Below are 24,261 nucleotides of genomic sequence, written 5' to 3' on the forward strand. Positions count from 1 at the left end.
GCACCAGTGGGGTCCCTCGGCCTAGCCTGAACCCTCTTGCAATCTGGGACCCATCAGGGGATGTCAGAGAGCCAGTTTTGGCCCAATCCCTGCAGGCCAGGCTGAGGGACCCCACCAGTGCACGAATCCATGCACTGGGCCTCTAGTAAGTAAATAAGTATATCTGCATATCTGCGTTGTTAAAAAGGGAAATGAGACTCTGGGCCTTTGTATAAAAATTATACCATTGATCTAACAATAGGTGATATTTATACTATGCTACCCCACTCCTTATGTCTTAAGGATGCACTTCATTTATCAAGTTGTCTTATCTCAGAAAAACCAATATCTGTATGGAAATACAATAGGAGCATAGTCAAGTTCTCCCAAGTAAAACTGTTAATATCTTTATTATTTCATTTTTCTACAGATTAGGGGGAAATACTTATTATCTATGGAAAGTAGTCAGAAAAAGAAGTAGATAAAATTTTTAGATATGCAGAGACACATGAAAAAAATTACTAAATTAGGTAGATCACCATAAACATGAACTTCTTCGAAAGTTAGCACTGCCAGTAAATTTAAAAGGTGCACATCAGAGCTTTCTCCCAGAGGCGGAAGTTCTTGCTGGTCTCATGCAGTTAGTCTGTGACCTGGTGTCTTGTCTTTTTATCAGAGAGTCCTGCGGCAGTGTGTCACAGGCAAGTCCAAGATAATCCCAGAGTGGGTGACTTGAATGCACTTCTCCCATATCTGCACACAAGGCACATGCATTTACAGCACAATCTCCCAGCTTGTTAACCTAACCTGGAAAACCTTCCTTGTGTTTCTGTGTGGATTTTCATGGAAAGATTTAAGGTATAAAGATATTACATGTTTCTAAGTGAAGGCCTGAGGAGATAGCTTTCACAGCAAAATGGTCCAGGTAAACTAGAGATTGTGATAAGCAGTGACCTCATAAATTCATTCATTCATTCATTCATTCATTCATTCATCAATAATACCTAGGCCAGGCATTGCTCTTGGCTCTGGGACATAGCTGTGAACAACAACAAAAAAGTCCTTGCCTTCATTCTGGTTAAGAAGACATAGTAAGCAAATAGCCAAGAGCTATGCAGAATCAAGTCAAGTAGCCAGTGGTCGGCAAACTGTGGCTTGCGAGCCACATGCGGCTCTTTGGCCCCTTGAGTGTGGCTCTTCCACAAAATACCGACCTCTGCGCATGGGCCATGAAGTTTCAATTGCACTGTACGTTGCACGCCTGCACGTGATATTTTAACCATTGCTTGTAAAACACAGAGTACAGACTTTGTTTCCTAACAAATCAGATACTGGTTTGGAGAGGCTCACCCTACCTAGTCATTTCTGGCCAGTGGATAGGGATTTATTTGTCTGTGAATTCTCTGCTGTGTCAAATCCTCGTTGAGGTCTCACCTCTCCATTCATCTGTACCAGGAGCTCCATGCCTTCAAATGCTACTAGCTCCCTCCCAGCTTTTCATGCCTTTTCAAGAAGCTAGGTAAGAAGAGGAGTTCATTTTTATCTTCCTTCCATTCTTGCCTTCCTTGGCCTCTGCTGTGTCTGTTGACAAGTTTTAATTATTTTATGACACAGTCACCAGAGCTGGGCTGAGATCACCAATTTGTTATTCAGAAGCTGTTAATTATCCAGCCTGTGGATGCTGGCTCCCAGTTAGTGCCGATCTGTGCCATGAGAGTCCAAGTAAGGCCTTCTTAGAGGAGCTGTAGGTGAAATCTCTCCAGCAAGAATTCAACTGGCCGATACCCAGTGTGCAAGTGCTTATTACATGCCCGTTCATGTACCAGATGGAGGGAGGTCTAGTTGGCGGTTCCTGGCCCTCCAGGACATAACATTCTCACTGATAAAGGCTTCCTGGGAACAGGCATTTTGGCTACAGAGGCACGTTTGTTCTTTAGGAATTTATTTTAAGTCATGGAATTGTAGATACGGAAGGAGTCTTAGAAATTATCTAGTCTAACCTCCATATGTTGCTGAGAAGGACAACGAGATTATGAGAGGTTTGGATTTACTCAAGGCCACACAACCCTGGTCTCTTTCTACGGCACCAGGCTCTTTCTCATCTTAATCATTTTGTTTTAACCCACGCCTCCTGAAGCAGCCATTTAGCTTGGGACAACCATCCATCCCAGTCCATCTCCACATTAAGGGCAAGAGCCCACACAGGAAGCACTGAAAAATGGAAAAATTGCCACCGCAATTCACTAGCTGGGAATTCTGGGATTTTTACATCAATACACAGAAATGAAACTTTGGTTTAGCTCTCCCCTTTGTTCTAATTTTAAAATAGAAATAGCAAGAAATCTCTGTGATGTTGTTGTTTTCTTTTCTTTGTAACTGGGAGTAGAATCAGCAGTTCTAATAATGTCTCCTTTGTGCATATGCAGCATCATCTCCCTTCCTGTTATGTCCTTGGTTTGAGTTCAGCCCTGTACGCTTTGGTATACTTTGTGGTTTTCAGATGTATGTATGTTTTAAAAGACATAGTACACCTGTATACTGATCTAGTAGAGAAAAACATTACAAACTTTGAAGTCAAGCATTCCTAGGTTTAAAATCAGGATCGAACACTAGCTGTGTTGCTTTTGTTATTGAACATCTTAAAACCTCAGTTTTGGCTCCAGCCAGTTTGGCTCAGTGGATAGAGGCAACCAGTCAATGTTTCTCTCTCTCTCTGTCTCTTCCCTCCACTCTTCCTAAAACTCAATGACAAAATAAAAACTATAAAAAAAAACAGCACTCAGTTTTGTCATCTGTAAAATGGGAATAATGTTGACAACTGTGGGGGGCTTCTGTGAATGCATCCTACCATTCTTCCCTCCCTTTGCCTTTTACACAACTGGATCACTGAACAACAGCAGCCTCATTGTTCTCAATAATTCTCAAGGCTTATTGAGCCAGCATGACTGCATATCTGATTAAAAGGTAGGCCTTTCATTTTATGCAGTTAATAAAGCTAAATCTGTTTTTCCTTTTTTTTTCCCACTTGTTAATTCGAAATTTTTAAACCTACAGAAAAGTTGAAAGAAAGCAACTTTTGGTTCTTTTCTTTTCCAAGAATGCCTAGAGAAGGAACTAAATGAATATACATTTTCTGTTTAAGAGGACTTTAGGTTTGACCCTAAAAGGGACTTAAAATAAGCACAATTTGAGAGCATTTCAGGATACTTAGAGCTTCTTTCTCATTCTGCTTTTTTTTTTTTTTTTTGCCCTCTTCCTCTATTTATTTCCCTTTTGTTCTTCCTACAAACATCTTTCATAAAATGTACACGAACAGCCCATAGCTTCCATCGCTCCTCTGTCCCAGAATCAACTCTGTCCAGACCCAGGCTTTGGATCTGGGAGTGACGCAAGAAGCTGTTTTTGGCTTCAGAAATGTTTTCCTCTGTGTTCTGACTGCTCTCTTGTTGTTCTTTTTTTCTCTCCATCTTTTCTTCACTCCTCTTCCTCAGATACCCCCACTGTTTCTCTCTTCCTGTTTGCTTAGTTTCTTCTCCTCTCCTTGGTGGCCAATGCACCCATCAATCACAGCCACTGTCACCATCACAGTTCTATCCGTGGCTCCTCTGTCTCCAGGATAAACCAAGATAGGAGTGAGTGGCCCTTCCAAAAAAGACAGACAGTAGCCTGTGGGAGGCTGCCTGGCGCAGTCAAGCCTGCCAATAAGAGCATTTCCTTGCAGCTGCAAGGCTCGGGAGGGGGGACCGACAGCTAGCTGCACAAGTTTGCCGGTGACACACTTAAGTTGTTTTGCTTTGCAAAAACATGGGAAAATTCTGATAAATTCCAGATGATTTCAAAACACATTTGAGGGTCAGCTTTACAAAAGGCAGATAAAATCTGAATTAGGTAAGTCCAAGTTGATGCACAAATCTCTATGTAGGCCCAAACATCTTGCAGATGGGAAGGCTTTAAAATTGACAATTCCCAGTGAAGGGTGATAAAAATTGAACTTCACTCTCTTTAAACCCAAGCCATTATGAGAAGAGAGTGTTCACTCCAAGTTGAAGTCTAACAGCTAGTAAAAAGCTTGGGGAAATGTGCATTATGAAAGAGCCTTGGAAAGGTTTTTATCCAGTGAAGAAACTGGAATCTTTGGAAAGGCAAAGAAAAATATTTTTGTGTCTGCATAAGTGGTGTATCTGCACAGTATAACCTCACACACCTGTTCCATCGTTCCTATTCTAGGGAGGCAATTTCTATCTGGTGCTAAAGGAGAGTAGAGCAGTGTTCGCCTCACATTCCTTCCGCTGTGACCTACATTCGGCAATATTCTCAAGGATTATTGAGCCATCATGGCTGTGTGATTGAGTAAAAGTTAGGCCATTCACTTTATGCCATTAATAAAGGTAAATCTCCCCCCCCCTTTTGTTCTCCCACCTTTTAATTTGAAATTTTCAAACCTACAGGAAAGTTGAAAGAATGCTTAAAGAACATTAACTTACCTACTTTTGCCAATAGGACATTCTCTTACATCACTATAATGGCATTCATACTCTCAAGGTACTTAACATTGATACACGAGTGTTGTCTAACATAAATGTCAGATTTAAATTTTCCCAATCATGCCAGTAACTTTTTTATTATCTTTCATGGCATGGATAATTTGGACTAGTCCAGGCTAGTGAGTTGTAAAATGTCCCTGTAATCTGAATTTGTCTGATTGTTTTTGGGGGATTGGATTCAGGCTAAACATTTTTGCCAAAAACATAATATGGGTGACAGTTTGTATCTCCATTGCATGACATCGGGAGGCAATGGTGTCAGTTCAACCCGATATTAGTGATATCAAGTTTGATCACTTGGTGAAGGTGATGACTGCCATATTTTCCTTTGTGAAGGCATCCTTTTCCATTGTGTTTGAATCAGTTGCTGTATTGAGGTTAGCAAAGTATTGATATATCGGTTGTAACCCTCACTATCAAACCCAGGTTTTTGTGATGCCAAAGCTCGCACTCTTTCTACTACAGGTACCACCTCTCTGATGTGTGAACAAATGACGGTAGCCATCTGAAGCTGTTGGGAAAACAAAGCATCTTAATTTTATTTCTTGTTTATAGCTTTATTTTCTTTTATCTTGGCAAAGACAATGGACCCCTTTGAAACTTAATGAAAACAACAACAAAAACACCCAAGACTATCGCACACCCAGAGTTGATATTCTAGGGTTTCCATGTGAAGGGAAGTGAACAGGTAGAGATGGTCCATATCAGCTTCTCTCGCTCAGCGTCACTGACATTATCCCAGTTCTTTGGAGGAGCAGGTACATTTTTTTTTTGCAGGGGATGGATGGGTGAGTGTTGGCATCAAAATGTCAGTTTGTTGGGGCAGAGGGAGTTGTTTTTTTGTGTGCGGCAAAGCTGGATTGAAGAGTTTGGTGGAACTTCTACCATTCTTCCCTGAGCCAAGAGTAGGAGTCCCTGGGTAAGGGGGAAAGTAGGGTCTACAAAGCAGCCTGCAAAGACCAGGACTCCACCACTTCTACCACCAAGAGTACAGACCCACCTTCCAGTAACTTCCTGCCAAGTGGGGAGGAAGGGCCCGGAAGAGGGTGGAGGAGAGGCTGTGAACCTGCTGGCTGCTGGACACTGAAAACACAGAGATGAGAGAGGAAGGCCTGCCAGGAGCAGAACTACACTTTCTCCTCTTTCCCAGTAGCCGCCCTCCCTGACACCCTGCTTGCTTTAGGGCAGTGGTTCTCAACCTTCCTAATGCCGTGACCCTTTAATACAGTTCCTCATGTTGTGGTGACCCCCAACCATAAAATTACTTTTGTTGCTACTTCATAACTGTAATTTTGCTATTGTTATGAATCATAATGTAAATATCTGATATGCAGGATGTATTTTCATTGTTAAAAATTGAACATAATTAAAGCATAGTGATTAATCACGAAAACAATATGTAATTATATATTCAATATGTGTTTTCCAATGATCTTAGGCGACCCCTGTGAAAGGGTCGTTCGACCCCCAAAGGGGTCGCAACCCACAGGTTGAGAACCACTGCTTTAGGGGAAATCGTGTGGAAAGGTTCCTGCAGAAAGGTGCAGCTGGAAAAACACAGAGAGAAATCCCTGGTCCCACCTGTCCCTTCTCTTGGTTATATGAAGTGGCAACGACTCTTCTAATCACTGATAAATTCAGGTTTATAAGTCACACTGGCAGTGTCAGGGTTAGCCTGTCAGTGTTATAAACACTACAAGAGCCCCTTCCCCCCCCCCCCCCGCCATTAAAACAAAAATATTCTCTCTGTTTGCCATCTTTGTACTGTTTAACATGAGTATTTCAACAGTCTTTATTTTCCAAACATGCAAACAGGAGAGAGTGGTCTGACCCGCAGTATATTGACATACCATGTAGCTATAACCTTGAGATAAAAGTAAAGGGAGAAGTCAAAACAGCTCAAACCAAATACTAACACAAACAAGTCTGTCTTCAGAACAGACCCCTTCCCTCTGTATCAGGGGAACACACTAACATTAGCATACCCGGGCAACATTGGGCACACAAAGATAGAGCCATACTTGGCAGACCCCTGGGGCCCCAAATGCATAGCTAAAAGTCTTATGTATTAGTTAGCTAATTCAACAAATGTATACCACCCAGGGCCAGACACACTTCTAGGTGTTGGAAATGTCTTATACATCTAAGGGATAGATTTTCAACTGGTGTGCCATGCCAGGCACACTGATGTGCCACAAGAATTTTTAAAACATGCAATACCAGACTATTTAGCTAGGGGCGTTGACCTCATTTCCTTTAGATTGTCAAATAATAATAATAAAAAAATGACAACAGCCAATACAATAGCCATCCAATATGAGTGAATCAAAATCATACCTATTTTTTTTTTCAGATCAGCAAAAAATATAATACATTTTTTGGTGTGTCACAGAATTTTAGTAATTGGTTTATGTGTGCCATGAGAAGAAAAAGGTTTATGTGTGCTGATTTAGGGGATGTATCAGACTTGCAAGCATCTGCCCTTATGGAATTTATCTGGAGATATTTAAAAAAAAATCAGAGAATATACTCCTACAGTGTTGAGAGAAGATGGGGAATAGCAGCTACAGCAGAAAGCCTGAGCTGGTTTCCTGGACTCTGTATATCCAGGAATGCAACTGTTTCAAAATCAGGGTCACACTGTGGACTGGCTATTACAGACAGAAAGAGAGGAAAAGGGCAGCGAATCTGAGAGAAGCTCCTCTCCTCACCATACATGGGAGGGTCCTTTGGGAGCTTTTACCAAATTGATCAGGAAGAGTCAAACCTAATGTACATTAGGTGATGGATAAAAGCAACAATCATGATTGTGCCCCTGTCCCATGCTGAACCATCTCCAAAGATGAAATGTCCCAACGTAAGAACAGGGAACGAACTACTGGGCATCTTTGCTATGCGGAGCTCAGTGCTGAGCATTTTACATGTATTGTCTCATTTAATCCTCTCAATCACCACCTGGTGAGATAAACACTAATTTAGTCCCACTTCCTATATGAAAAAATAGATCTAGAAAGTTATGTAACTTGACCTTGCCCAAGGACACATACCTGTTACTAGCAGAACAGGATCCTAGCTCTGTCTGATAGCAAAATCCATGTTCTGAACCACTGCATTTCCATCCATAAAATTATTTTTCATCATTTTATGTAAGAAAAAAGCTATTAATATTGAATAGGATAATTATTCTGATAGCTTCAGAATGAAATCGGTGTTTTCAAGATATTATCTTGGAAGAGACAGTCTAACATGTCTTATCAGTCAAAAGCCCATATGTGCCACTTTCTCAAAGGCAAAAGATGAATTTGGCAATTGCTTAAATGTACATTAGCCTGACTGCTAAAATTTAAAATATGATTCAAGAATAAATGGCAAATCAGTATTTTCTTCAACTAATAAATTCCTCCCCAAAGTTTATTTTACAAATGCATACATTTCTATCTTTGCACTTGATCATTGAATTACTAATAAAAGGACTAACATAAAGCCAGTTTAGTGAAAACAATGCGTAACTCCAGAAGGAAGCATATGCCTATTTAGGAATAAGTTCATATAAAAAAATTTTATTACAAAAATAAAAAAATACTTGTAATAGAATTGAACTTTGAAAGGGGGAGAGGTCTTGGTTTTTGCTTTAAATCACTTAAATTAAATGGAATGAGAAGTGATCAGAGTGCTTATTTTTCTTTGTTTTGTGGGAAATTGTGCTGGGAATGTGGATCTATTGTGCACAGAGGATGTTGGCTTTATGCTGGAACCACCAGGCAGGTTGAGTTGAGAAACAATTAGCTCAGTCAGCAAGCCTTTGAATCTGATTAAGCCAGGAAGTGGTCACTCCCCGGGACAGGGCAGAATGAAGGGAATGAAGGCGGTAACCCCAAATGAGGACTGATTTCTCTCTCTCTCTCTCTCTCTCTCTCTCTCTCTCTCTCTCTCTCTCTTTCTCTCTCTCTCTCTCCCTAAAGTAAACTAGTATGAGAATTTATTTGTCAAATCTATGTCAAAAGATTATTTCATTACGTTTTATTATCAGAGGTCAAACAAATTAGAATCTTGTTTCCAAGTAGATCAACAGTCCACATGTGTCATGGCTACTGTCTCTAAGAAACTTGTGTTTGTTGAGGCCTGACATACCCTCATGTTTTAGTAACAGAACATATTTGAGATTAAGGACCCAAGTCACAGAGGAAAATGCAGGGCCTATACCAGGCTGCTGGCCGGATTCTCATGACTTTAGGGGCTCTCAGTGTTTTCTCTGGAGTTATTGCTTTCTTCCCAGTCTTTTCTTACAAGCTTTGGTTCACAGGATGGAGTGTCTGGATTGCTTGTCCCATTTGGAATGGAGCTTTGGTACGTAAACATTTTATTACCTATATTGAGAGATTACAGGAAGGAGGGAGGGAAAGAGGAAACAGAATAACATATTCTTTTTAAGTTTCCCAACAATACGAAAAAGTCAACATTCTACAGAACTCACCTTAGAACATTATTTTCTAAAAGACTCCTGGTACACAAAAATTTGTCCACTCGGGGGGGGGTCCCTCAGCCCGGCCTGTGCCCTCTCGCAGTCTGGGACCCCTCGAGGGATGTCCACCTGCTGGCTTAGGCCCGCTCCCCAGGAGATGGGGCCTAAGCTGGCAGTCAGACATCACTCTGGCAGCCTGGGGGCCCTCAGGGATGTCCACTTGCCAGCGGGGAGCAGGCCTAAGCTGCAGTCAGACATCCTTAGCACTGCTGAGGAGGTGGGAGACGCTCCTGCCACCACCGCTGTGCTGGCAGCCATCAGCCTGGCTTGTGGCTGAGCAGAGCTCCCCCTGGTGGTCAGTGTGTGTCATAGTGACCAGTCATTCCCAGTTGTTCTGGTGTTAGAGTCAATTTTCATATTACCCTTTTATTATATAGGATAGAGGCCTGGTGCACCAATGGGAACCGGCTGGTTTGCCCTGAAGGGTGTCCCGGATCAGGGTAGGGGTCCCACTGGGGTGCCTTGCCAGCCTGGGTGAGGGGCTGAGGGCCATTTTCAGGCTGGCCACACCCCCTTCAGGGTGGGGGTCCCCACTGGGGTGCCTGGCCAGCTTGGATGAGGGGCTGAGGGCCGTTTTCAGGCTGGCCACACCCCCTTCAGGGTGGGGGTCCCCAATGGGGTGCCTGGCCAGCCTGTGTGAGGGCTGATGGCTGTTTGCAGGCTGATCAAGCCCCCCAGTGGGAACCCTCACCCCATGGGCATGTGGCAAGCCTAGGTGAAGGGCTGAGGTCTGTTTTCAGGCTGCCCACACCCCCTTCAGGGTGGGGGGTCTCATTGGGGTGCCTGGTCAGCCTGGATGAGGTGCTGATGGCCATTTTCAGGCTGGCCATGCCCCTCAGCGATCCAAGCTCCTAGTCTCTCCTTTTTTTCCAGGGTGGCCTGGAAGCAGGTATCTGGGATTAATTTATCTTCTATAATTGAAATTTTGTAGCCTTGAGCAGAGCCCAGAGCCAGCCAGGGCAGGCAGGAAGCTTGGCTTCCTCCATCGCCGGGGGCAACTCAAGCCTCCTGCTCACTCCAGCTCCATGTCCCCGGCCAGCTTAGTTGGGTTAATTTGCATATTGGCTCCTGATTGGCTGGTGGGCGTGGCTTGTGGGTGTAGTGGAGTGATGATTAATTTGCATCTTTCTCTTTTATTAGTGTAGACTAGGGGCCCGGTGCACGAAATTCGTGCACTGGGTGTGTGTGTGGGGCGGAGTGTCCCTCAGCCTAGCCTGCCCCCTCTCACATACTGGGAAGCCCTCAGGCGTTGACCCCCATCACCCTCCAATCGCAGGATCGGCCCCTTGCCCAGGCCTGACGCCTCTGGCCTAGGCGTCTGGCCCGGGCAGCAGGGACCTGCAGTGGCAGCGGGGGGGGGTGCCGCGATCGTGCGGGCTCCGCCCCTGCCCCTGCAGGAAGCCTCTGGCTGAGGCGTCCGGCCCGGGCAGCGGGGACCCACAGCTGCAGCGGCCCCACGATCGTGGACTTCGCTTTAGGCCCAGGCAAGGGACCCCTAGCTCCTGAGACTGCCAGCTTCGACCGTGCCCAGCTCCCATCGCTGGCTCCACCCCTACTTCCTGCTATCACTGGCCAGGGCGGAAAAGGCACCTGATTCTCCAATCATGGGGCCGCCTTTGCCCTGCCCCCCAGCTCTTAGCTCCCCCCTGGGTTTCTGATCACTGTCAGTGGCAGGGGGCTTCTTCCTGCTTTCCCTTTTGCCTCCCTGCATTGTGCCTACATATGCAAATTAACCACCATCTTGTTGGCAGTTAACTGCCAATCTTAGTTGGCAATTAATTTGCATATAGCCCTGATTAGCCAATGAAAAGGGTATCGTCGTACGCCAATTACCATTGTTCTCTTTTATTAGTATAGATTATTTGCATTTTAAATGTAGGATTTTTCTTAAAATCATTTTATCATGTGTACTGTATCTTATGTAAACTATAACAGAAATACTGTTCAAGAAATTCTTAAAAAGTTATTTTATTTTAATCTCACCTTGATATTCTGAGAAATTGAAATATCTTGAAGTTGGAATTAAAAGTATATATCTCAGGGGTGTGGGGGAGGTAGAAGAGGGTAAAGAGGAGATAAATGATGATGAAAGGAAACTTGATTTGGGGTGGTGAGTACACAATACAATATCCAGATGATATATTATAGAATTGTACACCTGAAACCTATATAATTTTATTAACCAATTAGAGGCCCAGTGCACGAATTTGTACATGGGTGGGGTCCCTCCCGGCTGATCGGGGCCTTCTTACCCAGTCCCAATGGGGCCAGCCTGGGGGAGGGACCATGGGAAGTTGGCCCACCATGGGAGGTTGGCTGTGGGAACTCACTGACCACCAGGGGGAAGCTCCTGTGTTGAGCATCTTCCCCCTGGTGGTCAGTGCATGTCAAAGCTACCAGCCGGTTATCCGGTCATCCAGTCATAATGGTTGCTTAGGCTTTTATATATATACTAGAGGCCAGATGCATGAAAATCATGCAACGGGCTCGGCCCTCGCAGCCCCTGCTTCATCCAGAAGGTCATCTGGAAGGACCTCCAGGAGGTTGTTTGGCTATCCAGTCTAATTAGTATATTATGCTTTTATTATTAAAGATAGATGTCTCCCCAATAAATTCAATAGAAAATATCAACCATGAAAAATAATTTTAAGAAGGAAAACAGGTGAAATAACTTTCAGACTAAAGTTTTTATTAGAAATGCTGACATGTGTCTACATCACCTAGATTTGCAAGCCAAAAATCTTAGTTCTCTCTCCTTTTTTCTCCACACACTTGTTTGACCTGAAAATAATTCAAGAAGTTGGGTGATGGCCCAGCCAGCATGACTCAGTGGTTGAGTGTCAACCCATGAACCAGAAAATCACTATTCAATTCCTGGTCAGGGCACATGCCCAGGTTGTGGGCTCGATCCCCAGGAGCGGGCTTGCAGGAGGCAGCTGATCAATAATTCTCTTTCATCATTGATATTTCTATTTCTCTCTCCCTTCCTCTCTGAAATCAATAGAAATAGATTTTTTTAAAAATGTTGTGTGATGAACTTCACAAACTTCCCAGTTCCCTAGGGAGGTGGGCATGTGCCAAGTACAAATTGGCACCAACTAGGTGCTCAATGTCTGCTCTTTGGCTGATTGACAGATGAAGGATCCAACCAGTACGTCAGCTTCATGGGTCAAAGAAGTGAGCATGTCTTACACTAAATTCAGGGTGGTGTGACTTAGGAGTTACAGAGGCCCACAAGCACAACAAATCCTTCTCTCATTATTTCCCAAGTTACCTGACATTCACCACTGAAGACTAGAGAATTCAATTTTGAAGCTTTTTGATCCTAAGAAGTTTTCTATTAAAATGTAGCCATCCTGAGGAGGGGCAACACTTTAAGTCTTTTTAAAAAATCAGACTTTAACTGGGGTAGTACTTAAAAGTGAGATCCTAGGAAATATAATTTTAATCTAGCTATTAAATAAATATGTGTTGATAGCCTCCTACATGCTTGAGTTACAGTGGAGCATAATGCAAGGTCCAGATGCTAATGGAACTTGGTCCAGCCAGGTTTAACTATTGTGTGTGTTCAGGGGCAAGCCGGGTGGTGGGAGTATGGAACTGAATAAGGAGACCATTTGGTGATTTTTTTCTTTTTAAGTACATTATTTTACATTTACCACCTCTGGTCTTAGCCTATAAAATGGGGTATTTTACAGGTAAAGAGAGCCTATGTGAAATGTCTAACCTTAAGATATTCAGAAAGAGTAAATGCAACTTGAACAAAGAGCCTATATAATAAAGAGCTAATATGCTAATTAGACTGAACAGCAGAACAACCATAGATGAAGCCAGGGCTGGGAGGGCCGGCCAAGGCAGGCAGGGCTGCGAGGGCCGAGCCCCTTGCACGAATTTCACGCATCGGGCCTCTAGTTGTATAATAAAGAGCTTTGCCAATATTGACACCCTATACAAGTGCTTTAATACCATGACTTTCACTATCCAAACCCTGTGTTCCTAATCCCTTGCCACCCAACTCACTCTTCTAACCCATTCCCTGATGACTTGCTGAGTTCCCCATCCTGTTACCTCCTGGTCTTCGTCTCCTGCCACTCTCCCTTAACTAATTTCTTTCCCATCACACTAGCTTCTTGTTGTTCTAAAAAATGCCAAGGGTGTGTTTCTGCCTCAGGGCCTTTGTACTGTGTGTTTCTGACTCAGGGCCTTTGTACTGTGTGTTTCTGTCTCAGGGCCTTTGTACTGTACAGTCTGTTTTCTGCCTGAAGCCTCTTCCCACACACAACTCATTTCCTAATCTTTAATTCCTTGAACAAATGTCGCTTTCTCACTAATGCCTAGAACCTCCCCCCCAATTGGCATTCCCTGCTCTATTTTCCCCCATATCCCTTATCACCATCTAATCTATATATATATATATATATATATATATATATATATATATATATATATATATAACACTAATATGCAAATAGACCAAATGGCAGAACAACTGAAGAACCAAACAACTGGTCGGTATGACATGTGCTGACCACCAGGGGGTGTGTGCAGAGAACGTGGCAGGCGTTGGCCACAGAGGGATGGTGGAGCAGGTGAGCAAGATGCCAGACCGAGGTAGGATGCTGGTTGCTGTCATTGGGGCGAGCCTCTGGTGGTTACTGAAAATTTTTTGCTCCTGTGTGCTGTGGTCGTGCTAGGCTCTTGCACCAATGCCGGCGCCCAGCGCCAGTCCTGATCGCTCAGCACCATCAGTGGATGAGAGCAGGGCCAGTGCTGTCAGTGCATGGGAGCAGCAGCAGCAGGAGCAGAGGTGCGGGCAGAAGGGGACCAGGGGCCACGGCAAGAGAGGCTGGGCAGGGGCACAGAGGATGGGCCAAGACCTGTCCCTGTGCCCACTGCAGCCTCTCGGCCCACTGCTCCTTTCAAGGTGCACAAATTCATGCACTGGGCCCCTAGTATACCATATAATTTTACTTATTTATTATTTGTTTGTCCTCCTCCAATGTTTATTATACAAGGGCAGGGATTTTTTCTATTTTGTTTATTGCTGTATTCCCAACACTTGGAACAGAGTGAGCCACATACTAGATGTTCAATAAACATTGTTCAATAAACATTGTCGAATAAGTGAATAAATCTCATACTGGTGGCACAGAATTCCTTATATAGTTGAACTCTAATTAGGTTGCAAAAACTAAAGGTCAAGTTGGTATTTATACTAAAGCAGGAAAAAATCCTCATGAAAAGGAAAGCAATGAGATTGTTCACTCTCTTGATAATATTTAAATTTGAAACATAATTTTTTTTTCCTAGTTGATTTTTCTATTGAACCATAGCTCTGCCTGATCAGGGTCAACTTCAAAAGGTCTCTGACTCATTTCACAACCTTCTTTGCCAGTCATTTCTCAACTTGCCTACAAAGTGTATCTTCCCCTGGTGAAAAGATAATTTATACACTTCAATCATATTGACATTTCCCTTTGTAAAGAATACATATCTCTTTGGAGACCTGTAAGAGATAGGTTTTTACAAGTGGCTCAGCACTTTGTATTTGTTCAGTGCCTTTCATTCAAGGCTTTCTAAGTTCTTCACAAATATTGGTCCTCAGACTCTCCTACTTCTATTCTGCCAGCCATATGATAAGCAGCTTTCCTAGAATTTCTGAGCCAGTTATTTAAAGGCATCGTCTGACAGAAAGTAGGCAGCAAGGAGATCATAGCACCTTACACACTGAGCTCTGCTTAAATCCCAGAAAACCTGCCTTGTAGATAAAGTTCAAATGAAGAAACCAAAGTACAATGAGTTTCACAAGATCTGAAGCCTAGAGGGTTCAGTGGCTTGGCCAATAGTGAGCAAAAGTGCTTCACCCAGAACCCTGCTTGGAGAAAGGAACTTGGGAGGAAGGTAGGGCGAGACCTACCCATGCAACTCCAGGCTCCTTCTCTGTTACAGGAGGGGCTCAATTTCACCATGGCTCAAGCCTCTTAAGCTTCAACAGTCCTGTGATTTCTAACTACCTGATGGTCAATTTTCCCTTAGGTATCCTACGCTTCTTTAAGTTCAGCTTGTCCAAAACAAATTAATTATCTATCACCGAAAACAATAGTTTCTTCTCCTGACTTCCTTGTCTTTTTCTTGGAGCAATGTTTGACTCTCCTTTCATCTAAACTAGTGCTTCTCAAACTGTCATGTGCCTATGAATCACCCGGGGATCGTGTCAACATGCAAACTCTGGTCCTGGTCAGTGTGGCTCTGTTGGTTGAACATCTTCTCATGCACCAAGAGGTTGCAGGTTGGATTCCTGGGTTGTGGGCTCAATCTTCAGTAGGAGTGTACAGGAGGCAGCCAATGGATGTTTCCTCTTTCATTGATGTTTCTCTCCCTCTCCCTTCGTTTTTCTAAAATCAATAAAAACATATTTTTAAAAAAATGCAAACTCTGATTCAGTAAGTATAGGATGAGGCCTGAGATTCTGCATGTCAGACAAGTTCCTAAGGACCTGTCCTACTGGTCTTAGGACTGTGTTTGGGTTTTACTGCCCAAATTCAGCCCACCCTCAGCCCCATTCCCACCCGATCACGTCCAGTTGTTACCGGAGCCCCAAAATTAAGTTCATTCTATCTGTACACTCTGGCAAAAAATGCACGGAAGTTGGGGGTTTGTAGCAAAGAAAGCAAATTGTTGATTAGAATTGGCAAAGCTTGTGTCCTGAAAGAGCCTACTCCTCCATGGCACATAGGTTGCAGAGCATATAGAGCAAAATCACAAGACACCGGGGATTAGGAATTCCAGGTCTGTTGAGAGCTGATTGGTCAGAGGTGAAATAAGGGTAATAAATCTTCCGGTCCTGGGCAACGTTTTTGTTGTTGTTTTTTTAATTGATTGATTGATTTTTAGAGAGAGAGAGAGAGGAAGGGAGAGAAACATTGATTTGTTGTTCCACTTACTTTATGCATTTGTTGGTTGATTTTATTTTTTTTAAATATATTTGTATTGATTTCAGAGAGGAAGGAAGAGGGAGAGAGAGATGGAAACATCAATGATGAGAAAGAATCATTGATAGGTTGCCTCCTGCACGCCCCCTACTAGGGATCAATCCCGCAATCTGGCCATGTGTCCTTGACTGGAATCGAACCTGGGATCCTTCAGTCTGAAGGCCAACACTCTATCCACTGAACCAAACCGGCTAGGGCCACTGATTGGTTCTTACATGTGCACTGACCAGGGATCGAACCTGCAATGTTTGCACATTGGGAGGAAGCTCTAACCAACTGAGCTGCCTGACCAGGGCCTATTTCTTCTGGTCTTGAGGACACCTCCTGTGGTCAGCTCCGGAATCCGGAACCCGGAACCAGTTTCGAGAAGAGGTAGCCAAGGGGGTCATCATGTCTTCCTGGCACAGTAGTTGAAACATAACAGATTAAGATGTTATCTTTTTTAGCCTGCCAGGGGCTTAAACCTTGTGACCATTACTCACTACCAAGGCATTGTTTTCTGCTGCCTCAGGGGTGAGAGACTAAGGTCAGGTCAGTAAAGTGTGCTGAGAGAGAGAGGAGGGAAAAAATTATTGTTTTAAAATTACAGTTTAAATCAAATCAGAGCTATGAGGACCCTCAGTTTCACAATCAGTTGCCCAGTAACTTTAATTTTTTCCTATGAGGTGCACCCCTATGCATTCCTTCCTCCTGTTCTCACTGTGTACCTCACTACCACCACCAACAACAACTTCTTACCACTTCCCACCCCTGCCCAGGTTTTATTCCTGGATAACTTTGATAGCCCAGCTGTGGGACTCTCTCCATCAGTGGATTATAAAATCAATCTGTTATGTAGCTAACAGAATTTAGAAAACATGAATCAAATAGAATAGGAATAGAAATAGAATAGAATAGAATAGAATAGAATAGAATAGAATAGAATAGAATAGAATAGAATAGAATAGGATAGGATAGGATAGAATAGGATAGAATAGAGAATGAGGCTTAGAGTATATCACACAAAATAAGGATATTATTATTATTTTGGTTAGCTATAAAAATATTTATTTCTTGGCCATGAAGCAAAATATATTTCTTACTGTGGATAGTGGTTAAAAGCCAAAACAAACAAACAAAAAATCCACACACAAAAACAAACAAACAAAAAACATTTGAAGACCAAGGCCCTCCAGAGACCTCTGGTCCTCGCTCCATTCCATTCCAACATGCATGCAACAATAGGCTCGTCTTTCTAAACCTCTGCTGTGTCAGTCTATCTCCTTGATCAAAAACCTTCAGTGTTGCTTCACTGTCCAAAGTTTGGATATGTCAGCCTGAACTGTGAGGCCCTCCTCAACCTGGCCTCGTGTGGTTTTGAGCCTGATTTCCTACTCTTCTCCGCTAAGAACCAATCCTCCCGCAGGGCGGGGCTCCTCTCTCACTGTTCCCCAAGAGTGACTGCCACTTTCCTGCCTGTGCACCTGCTGCTCCGGCTGCCTGGACACCCTTTCCCTCTGATTCCCACTGAAATCACATCTGTCTTTCAAATCCGCTTCAGGTTGTGGGGGCTAAAAAATAACAGTACTTTTCCTCTTACTAAGTTTTTCTAGCTGGGCTAGTAATCAAATTAATAGAGGCAGTGTAACAGGAGAAAATAAAATTGTAATGCATGCCTATGGGAATTAGCATAGGCATAAAAATTTCAAAGACAGTGAGGCAACATTGGGTATATATGATATTTTAGACAAAGGAGCAAAAGGGCAGGGGGAACAGGGCCGGAGATTTCCAAAGAGAATGGGCGATTTACAGGTAGCTGAGGAAGAGCAGAACACACAGGGCAGGCAAATTCTTGCCAGGCATCCACACAAACATCATGCAGCCAAAGAGTAAGTTGGGATCGTAGTACTGGCCTGGTGTTATCTCATTGGACATAATTTACCACTGGCCAGCCTCCAAATTCCCACACAGAACTTTGGGAACAGAAATACTGTATAGTTTTTGGAAATTCAAAGTTAAGATATCTATAATAACTCACTACATTAAAAAAAAAAAAATTGCTAGGCAACCCAGAACTAATGGGACACGGAAGGTTCTAGTAACAGGCCGCTGACTAACGCCTTCCTATTCACCATGCTTAATTCAAGGCAGGCTAAGGAGGCAATCTGAAGTCCTTCTTTGCCAGGAGCCGGTCCATCCTTGCTGTTTCAAGGGACCTGGCATATATGGCATACGGTTCTTAATATGTTTGCTCACCTTCTTGGCGCTGTGTTTTAACCAAGGTCACCTCTCCAAGAAAGGTTGAATCCCCAGGTAGGGATTTTCCCCTAAAGTTAGGGAGGGACTAAAACCCCTCAACTAAGTGCCAGGCGGGTAATTAATCACTTTAACTATGAACAATCATGCTTAAGCTACATAATCTTTACTCCCTGGAATGGAGATAAGAAACGCCCTAACCTTTGTAATAGAGATTGATAAGATTGAATCAACTGGTATAAATACAGATGTAACTAGACAGCAAGACACAGAACTTAGGAGACAGGACTTAGAAGACAGGACCAAGAGAGAACCTACAGACAGAACCTACACAGAACCTATAGACAGAAGAACTTCGCTGGAGAGAACATGGCAAAAGATCCTGGACAGAAACTGGCCTCAGAACCTAGAGACAGAACCTAGCGAGAGAACATGGCAAAAGATCCTGGACTGAACCTGACTACAGAAATTGGCAGGAGAACCTGGAGAACCTGGCTGGAGAACCTAGCAAGAGAACATGGACACAGAACTTGGCTGGAGATTGTGGCTAGAGATCCTGGCAAGGCTCCTGATCAACTGAACACTGTCTCCGTGTCCTTCCTTCTTCGCCGACTCCATCTACACCTTTGGGGACCCCTGGACCCGCTAGGGTTGGACCCCGGCACTTCTTCCTAAAGCAGGTTTTCTATCAGAATCTCCTGAGCAGAAAGAAAGGAGGAGGGCGGGGCAAAGATTCTTTCTGAATCTTTTGTTTCTCAATAAGCACCTTAAAGTCAATATCCCAAAGGGCAGCTGGTAGCAAAGCTTTGGTCCGCTCCCAGGCCCTGTCTCCTCCACGGTGACTTCATCAGTGATTGTTCCCCCTGGAAATGGTATCTTGTCATTGAGCTCTTCTCACACAGAAAGCACCCACGCTTTTACCTAATTTTGTGGGCATTCTCATATTTGCAGTATTTTCCTATCTAGGCTGTAAATTGCACTGAGAATTGGAGCTATTGTTTGTAAAATTATTACTTGGTGAGCTTACTCATCTTATTTAGCTTCTCTGTGCTTCATTTAAAAAGTACTGTGAGCCCTGGCTGATGTTGCTAAGTGGTTAGAGCTTCGGCCCTCGCACCAAAGGGTTAAGGTTTGATTCCCAATCAAGGGCATGTACCTATGTTGCAGGTTTGATCCACAGCCCTCGTCAGGCAAGTGTGGGAGGCAACCAATTAATGTCTCTCTCTCACATCGATATTTTTCTCTCTCCCCACTTGCCTCCCTCCCTTCCACCCTCTCTAAAAAAATAAATGGAAATAATATCCCCAGGTGATGATTAACAACAACAGCAAAAGGTAGTGATTCTTTTTAATTGATCACCAAGACAATTATGATTGACTGGGGTAAGGCGTAGAGAGAGAGAAGTTTAATGATACAAAATTGGATAAAATTAAGATTATATTCAGTTATAGTTATGGAAAAGTTATAGGAATTATAATATTACTAGAGGCCCAGTGCACAAAAATTTGTGCACTTGCGGGGGGAGGGGGGCCCCTCAGCCCAGCCTGTGCCCTCTCGCAGTCTGGGACCCCTCAGGAGATAACGACCTGCTGGCTTAGGCCTGCTACTGCGTGGCAGAGGGCAGGCCCAATCCCTGGGTGCAGCCCCTGGTCGGGCTCAGAGCAGGGCCGATTGGGGAGTTGGGGTGCCACCCCCTGTCATACACAGAGCAGGGCTATTGGGAGGTTGTGATTCCACCCTGAGTCATGCTCAGGGTAGGGCCGATTGGGGGGTTGGGGCACCATCCCCTGTCACACTCAAGGCAGGGTCGATGGGGAGGTTGCAGCGCCACCCCCTGTCATGCACAGAGCAGGGCCAATCAGGGGGTTGGGGCATTTCCCCCTGTCACTCACAGAGCAGGGCCCATCAGGGGGTTTGGGCGCCGCACCCTGTCATGCTGATCCCGGTGCCGGGAGGCCTCCTGGCTCCGCTGATCCCGGTGCTAGGAGGCATATTACCCTTTTACTATATAGGGTAGAGGCCTGGTGCATGGGTGGGTGCCGACTGGTTTGCCCTGAAGGGTGTCCTGGATCAGGGTGGGGGTCCCCACTGGGGTGCCTGGCCAGCCTGGGTGAGGGGATGATGGCTGTTTGCAGCTGGTCACACACCATTCAGGGTGGGGGTCCCCACTGGGGTGCTTGGCCAGTCTGGGTGAGGGGATGATGGCTGTTTTCAGGCTGGGGGTGACTGAAGCTCCCAACCGCTCCTTTTTTCTTTTTGTTCTTTTTTTTTATTCTGGGCCAGCTTTAGCTTTGAGGCTTGGCTCCAGCTCTTAGGCCTCCGCTGCTGAAAGTAGGTTTCTGGCCTTTGCTTACAATGTTGCGATCCTGCTGGCTGAAGCCTGGCAGGTTTCTGAGGTTTTGTTTAGCTTCTATGTTTGTTACATAGTTGCTTGCAGCTCAGAGGCCTGCAGCGGCAGGCGGGGAACATTGGAGTCCTCCGTCACTGAAGCAAGCAAGCCTCATGTTAGTTTCAAGCTGCCTGGCTGCTGGCTGCCATCTTGGCTGGCAGTTAATTTGCATATTGCCCTGATTAGCCAATGGGAAGGGTAGCGGTCGTACACCAATTACCATGTTTCTCTTTTATTAGATAGGATAGTAAAATAAGTGTCATAGCTTCAAAAAATTAAATAAAAATAAAAAGTAGCAGATCTACATTATAGGGTCATAATGAGTGAACACATATGAAGTGCTTAGGCTAGTGCCTGGCATAGAGTAAGTGCTCAATAAATATTAGCTGTCATCATTCTATCTGCATAGTATCTATCACATCCCTTGTTCATAACAGACCCATAATCTATATATATAAAAAGCCAGCAACTAGAACCCCATAATGACCAGAATGACTGGTTGCTATGATGCCCACTGCCGCCAGTGAATGGGCCTTATCAGGGGGTGGGGCCGGCTGGCCAACCTCCCGCAGCCCCTCCCCACACCCAGCCCCACCCCTGATTGCTCCCCCCACCACAATAGGGGGCAGGGCCAGCCGGCCCACCTCCCACAGTCCCTCCCCACAGTCAGCCCCACCCCCATCAGCCTCCACCACCTCGATAGGCCTGTGGCCCCTCCTCCCAGCCAGTTCTGCCCATGATCACCCCCCCGCCCTACTTTGATCAGGACAGGGTTGGCTGGCCAACCACCCACAGACCCCCCACCCCAGGCCATTGGCCTCTAATTGCCCCCCCCCCACCCCAATCTGGGGCAGGGCCTGCCAGCTAATTGCCTGGGGCCCTTCTCCCCAGCCAGCCTAGCCCTGATTGGGCCCTGATCGGGGAGGCCCAGCCCCAATCCTCTAATTGGGCTTGAGCCGGCGGACCCCACCCAAGCACAAATTCGTGCACTGGGCCTCTAGTAGATGTTCCTAAGTGAGTAAATTAGCCCACATTAAAATTATTTTTCTAAAAGTTTCTATTTCTGTTGTGACTGCTCCCTGCTTCCTTCGTCTGCTTCTGGGAACTGCATAATTTACTTGAACAATTTAAAGAATAAGTGGGAGGGTTCACAGTTATCATGCAACCAAAGTGTTAGCAACAACCATTGCAAAATCCAAGTACTGTCCCTAGAACTGCCCATAGAGCACGTCAGCATAACAGCCCGTAGAACATGTCAACAGCCTGTCAAGAAAAGCTGAGGGAGAGTGCACGTCTCCAAGCACCGCCCCCTCCTTCCTCACAACCTGACGCCCTGCTCTATCCAACTTTGTGCCTCTCAGACACTCCCTCCTTCACCTTTCCTTTTCCCACTTGACCTCTCCCCTACCCCAAATCTTTCTTTTTTATTCTTTTCCCCTCTCTCTCTAAAAACAAAATTTTAAAAAAAGAAATAAGAGGGGAAGGCTGTGCTCCTGAAGGGACACTCCCACTCTACCTCCTATGCACAGTAGAGGGTTGGGGGGGGGTGAGAGGTCACGAGGGGGGGGGATGGAAAGATGAGTGTGCTGGGCTCCTGAGCCACATCCTGCAGGGTGGATTTAACAAGTCACTGGTATTCACACACCAGCCCGCTCCATGAAAGATCTTTTTCAAAGTTTTGTGTAAACAAAGTAAAATTCAAGCTGGCAGCTACAACAGCATTTTTCAACGTTAGAAAAGGCAAGAAACAGTTGGTGCCAAAGTAGTTACGGCAACCTGGAATATAAGCAGCTGATAATGTCAGCTATCTATCTGGAGCTAAACCAGCAGCGGGGCATCCCTCTGCTTCATCTCCTTTGCTTCAGTGTTGCTCACAGAGGAGTGACGTGTCATCTGAGCGCCTTGCCTCTGAAAGCACAGACTGGCCGAGGGCTTAGCCCACCAGTGTTACAGTTGCTCTTAATAATTCTCCTGTTTTGTTGTACTATTTATGCTGGCTCGACCTCCATAGGGTCCCTTGGAAACTTTCCTCCTGCAGAATCAAGCCAACCTCTTTTGAGTACAGATGGTTCTGTTTTTATCCATGGGAGTTTTATGGTATGGCGATGCCAAGTCTGGAATTTCAGGCTTAGCTACATGAGAAGTTTTGTGTGAGTGCATGTGTGTGTGTGCTCTCCCACCACCCTCCCCCCATCTCAAATTCTCTAAATCCAACATTCAAAATAAAATATGCCAGGAAAATGAAAAGCTGGGTCTCAAAATAATAAATATGCCAGACCCGGGGCTACAAAAGCAGCATACCACAAAACCACATTGGTAAAAGCTCTGATTTTTCTCCCCCTTAAATTTGTTGATACTATATATACATTCATGTTTATTTTTCTGTCAAAAACCTAAATGGTACTATTTTTAGGCCTGCCCTCGTTCTATATCTTATTTCAGGCACATCTCTTCCTGGCTTTCTCTCTCCATCTCAAAGTGTTTCTTGACTAGGAACAAACGATTTATGGGTTGGGAATAAGTGATTTCCAGGCTCAGTGACCACAAAGGTTTCCTTTATCAGACCCGGTGCTGAATCAAAGATGAGCCCAGATTTTTTTTTTTTTTTCATTATCTATTGCTCAATTCTGTTGACACCATTCCCTCCTTTGTTTAACTATTTTTATTCTGCACTTTGGGCCTTTTTCCTTCAATGGAGACTATAAAGAACTCTCTTTTGAAAAGCTGGACACTGCTGCACCCAAAACAATTAATGCCCCATCATGCATTCATTCTAATGATAATCTTTGTTACTTGAGAAACAGGGATCACGTACTTGTATCCCACCAGCAGGCTTTTCAAGAGGAAGCAGATAGTAAAACATAGTGCTGCTGCTGAGGGTTTTCAGGGTTTTGTGACACATTTCCCATTCCGGTTCTTCCCATGTGCAGTTTTAGCAATTTGTAAGAAAGATGAACAATAAGCAATTCATCAAAACAGAACATATGGCAAGGGTTATAAAGCCAAGCTTCTATTGCAATAACAGCCTACTATAGCAAAGCTTATCATCTCGATGGCAAAGGCAACACAGGAAAATCAAAAAATGAGCTTGCATGAATCATGTCTTTATGACACTTATGGCTTCTCTTCCTCATTGTCATCACGGATGAAGAGGAGGTCGGAGCTATACATCCACTTAGCCATTTGCTGTTCCTTCCAGTTCATGGTAAAGTTGTCAAATGGTGAGACAGATTGAACTCTTTCCAGAGGTACATTCTATCATGGATGTTGTTTTCCCATCTTCCTTTCACAGGCCATCACAGCTGGTGTACTCCTACTGTTGGCTCACAAAGCTTGGACCCAGAGATACTTGGTAAATATGTGGACATTGTTGATGTGAGAAATATCCAAGCCTGTAAAGATTTGATTTGAGCCAAAATGACAACAACTGCCAAGAAGCAAGATCTAAACTTTTCAGAGAGGGACGGTTTTTCAGTTTATTTTACTCATTTGAAATTAAGGAGAGAACATAAGGGAGATTACATGGAGGTGGGAAAAAGCAAGGTGGGGATTGGCTTACAGGATAGTGAACAAGATTATGTCATCTCTTGAGAATGGTTA

General features: G+C 44.4%; 1 protein-coding gene and 1 non-coding gene across 2 annotated transcripts in view; both read left to right on the plus strand.

Annotated features, from left to right (window-relative positions):
* The first annotated feature begins 8,711 nt into the window (after window positions 1-8,711).
* TMEM212 (transmembrane protein 212) overlaps window positions 8,712-24,261 on the plus strand; it is a 29,351-nt gene continuing 13,801 nt past the window's right edge. The window contains exons 1-2 of the mRNA XM_059685974.1: window positions 8,712-8,870; window positions 23,954-24,013. Of these exons, the coding sequence (XP_059541957.1) occupies window positions 8,712-8,870; window positions 23,954-24,013 (219 nt within the window). The remainder of the gene's footprint in view (window positions 8,871-23,953; window positions 24,014-24,261) is intronic.
* LOC132232162 (small nucleolar RNA SNORA23) lies at window positions 17,845-17,989 on the plus strand. The gene has a single exon (XR_009452305.1). It is a non-coding gene; the product is annotated as a small nucleolar RNA SNORA23 (small nucleolar RNA).

This window comes from Myotis daubentonii, chromosome 3 (assembly GCF_963259705.1).
Source record: "Myotis daubentonii chromosome 3, mMyoDau2.1, whole genome shotgun sequence".
Classification (NCBI taxonomy): domain Eukaryota; kingdom Metazoa; phylum Chordata; class Mammalia; order Chiroptera; family Vespertilionidae; genus Myotis; species Myotis daubentonii.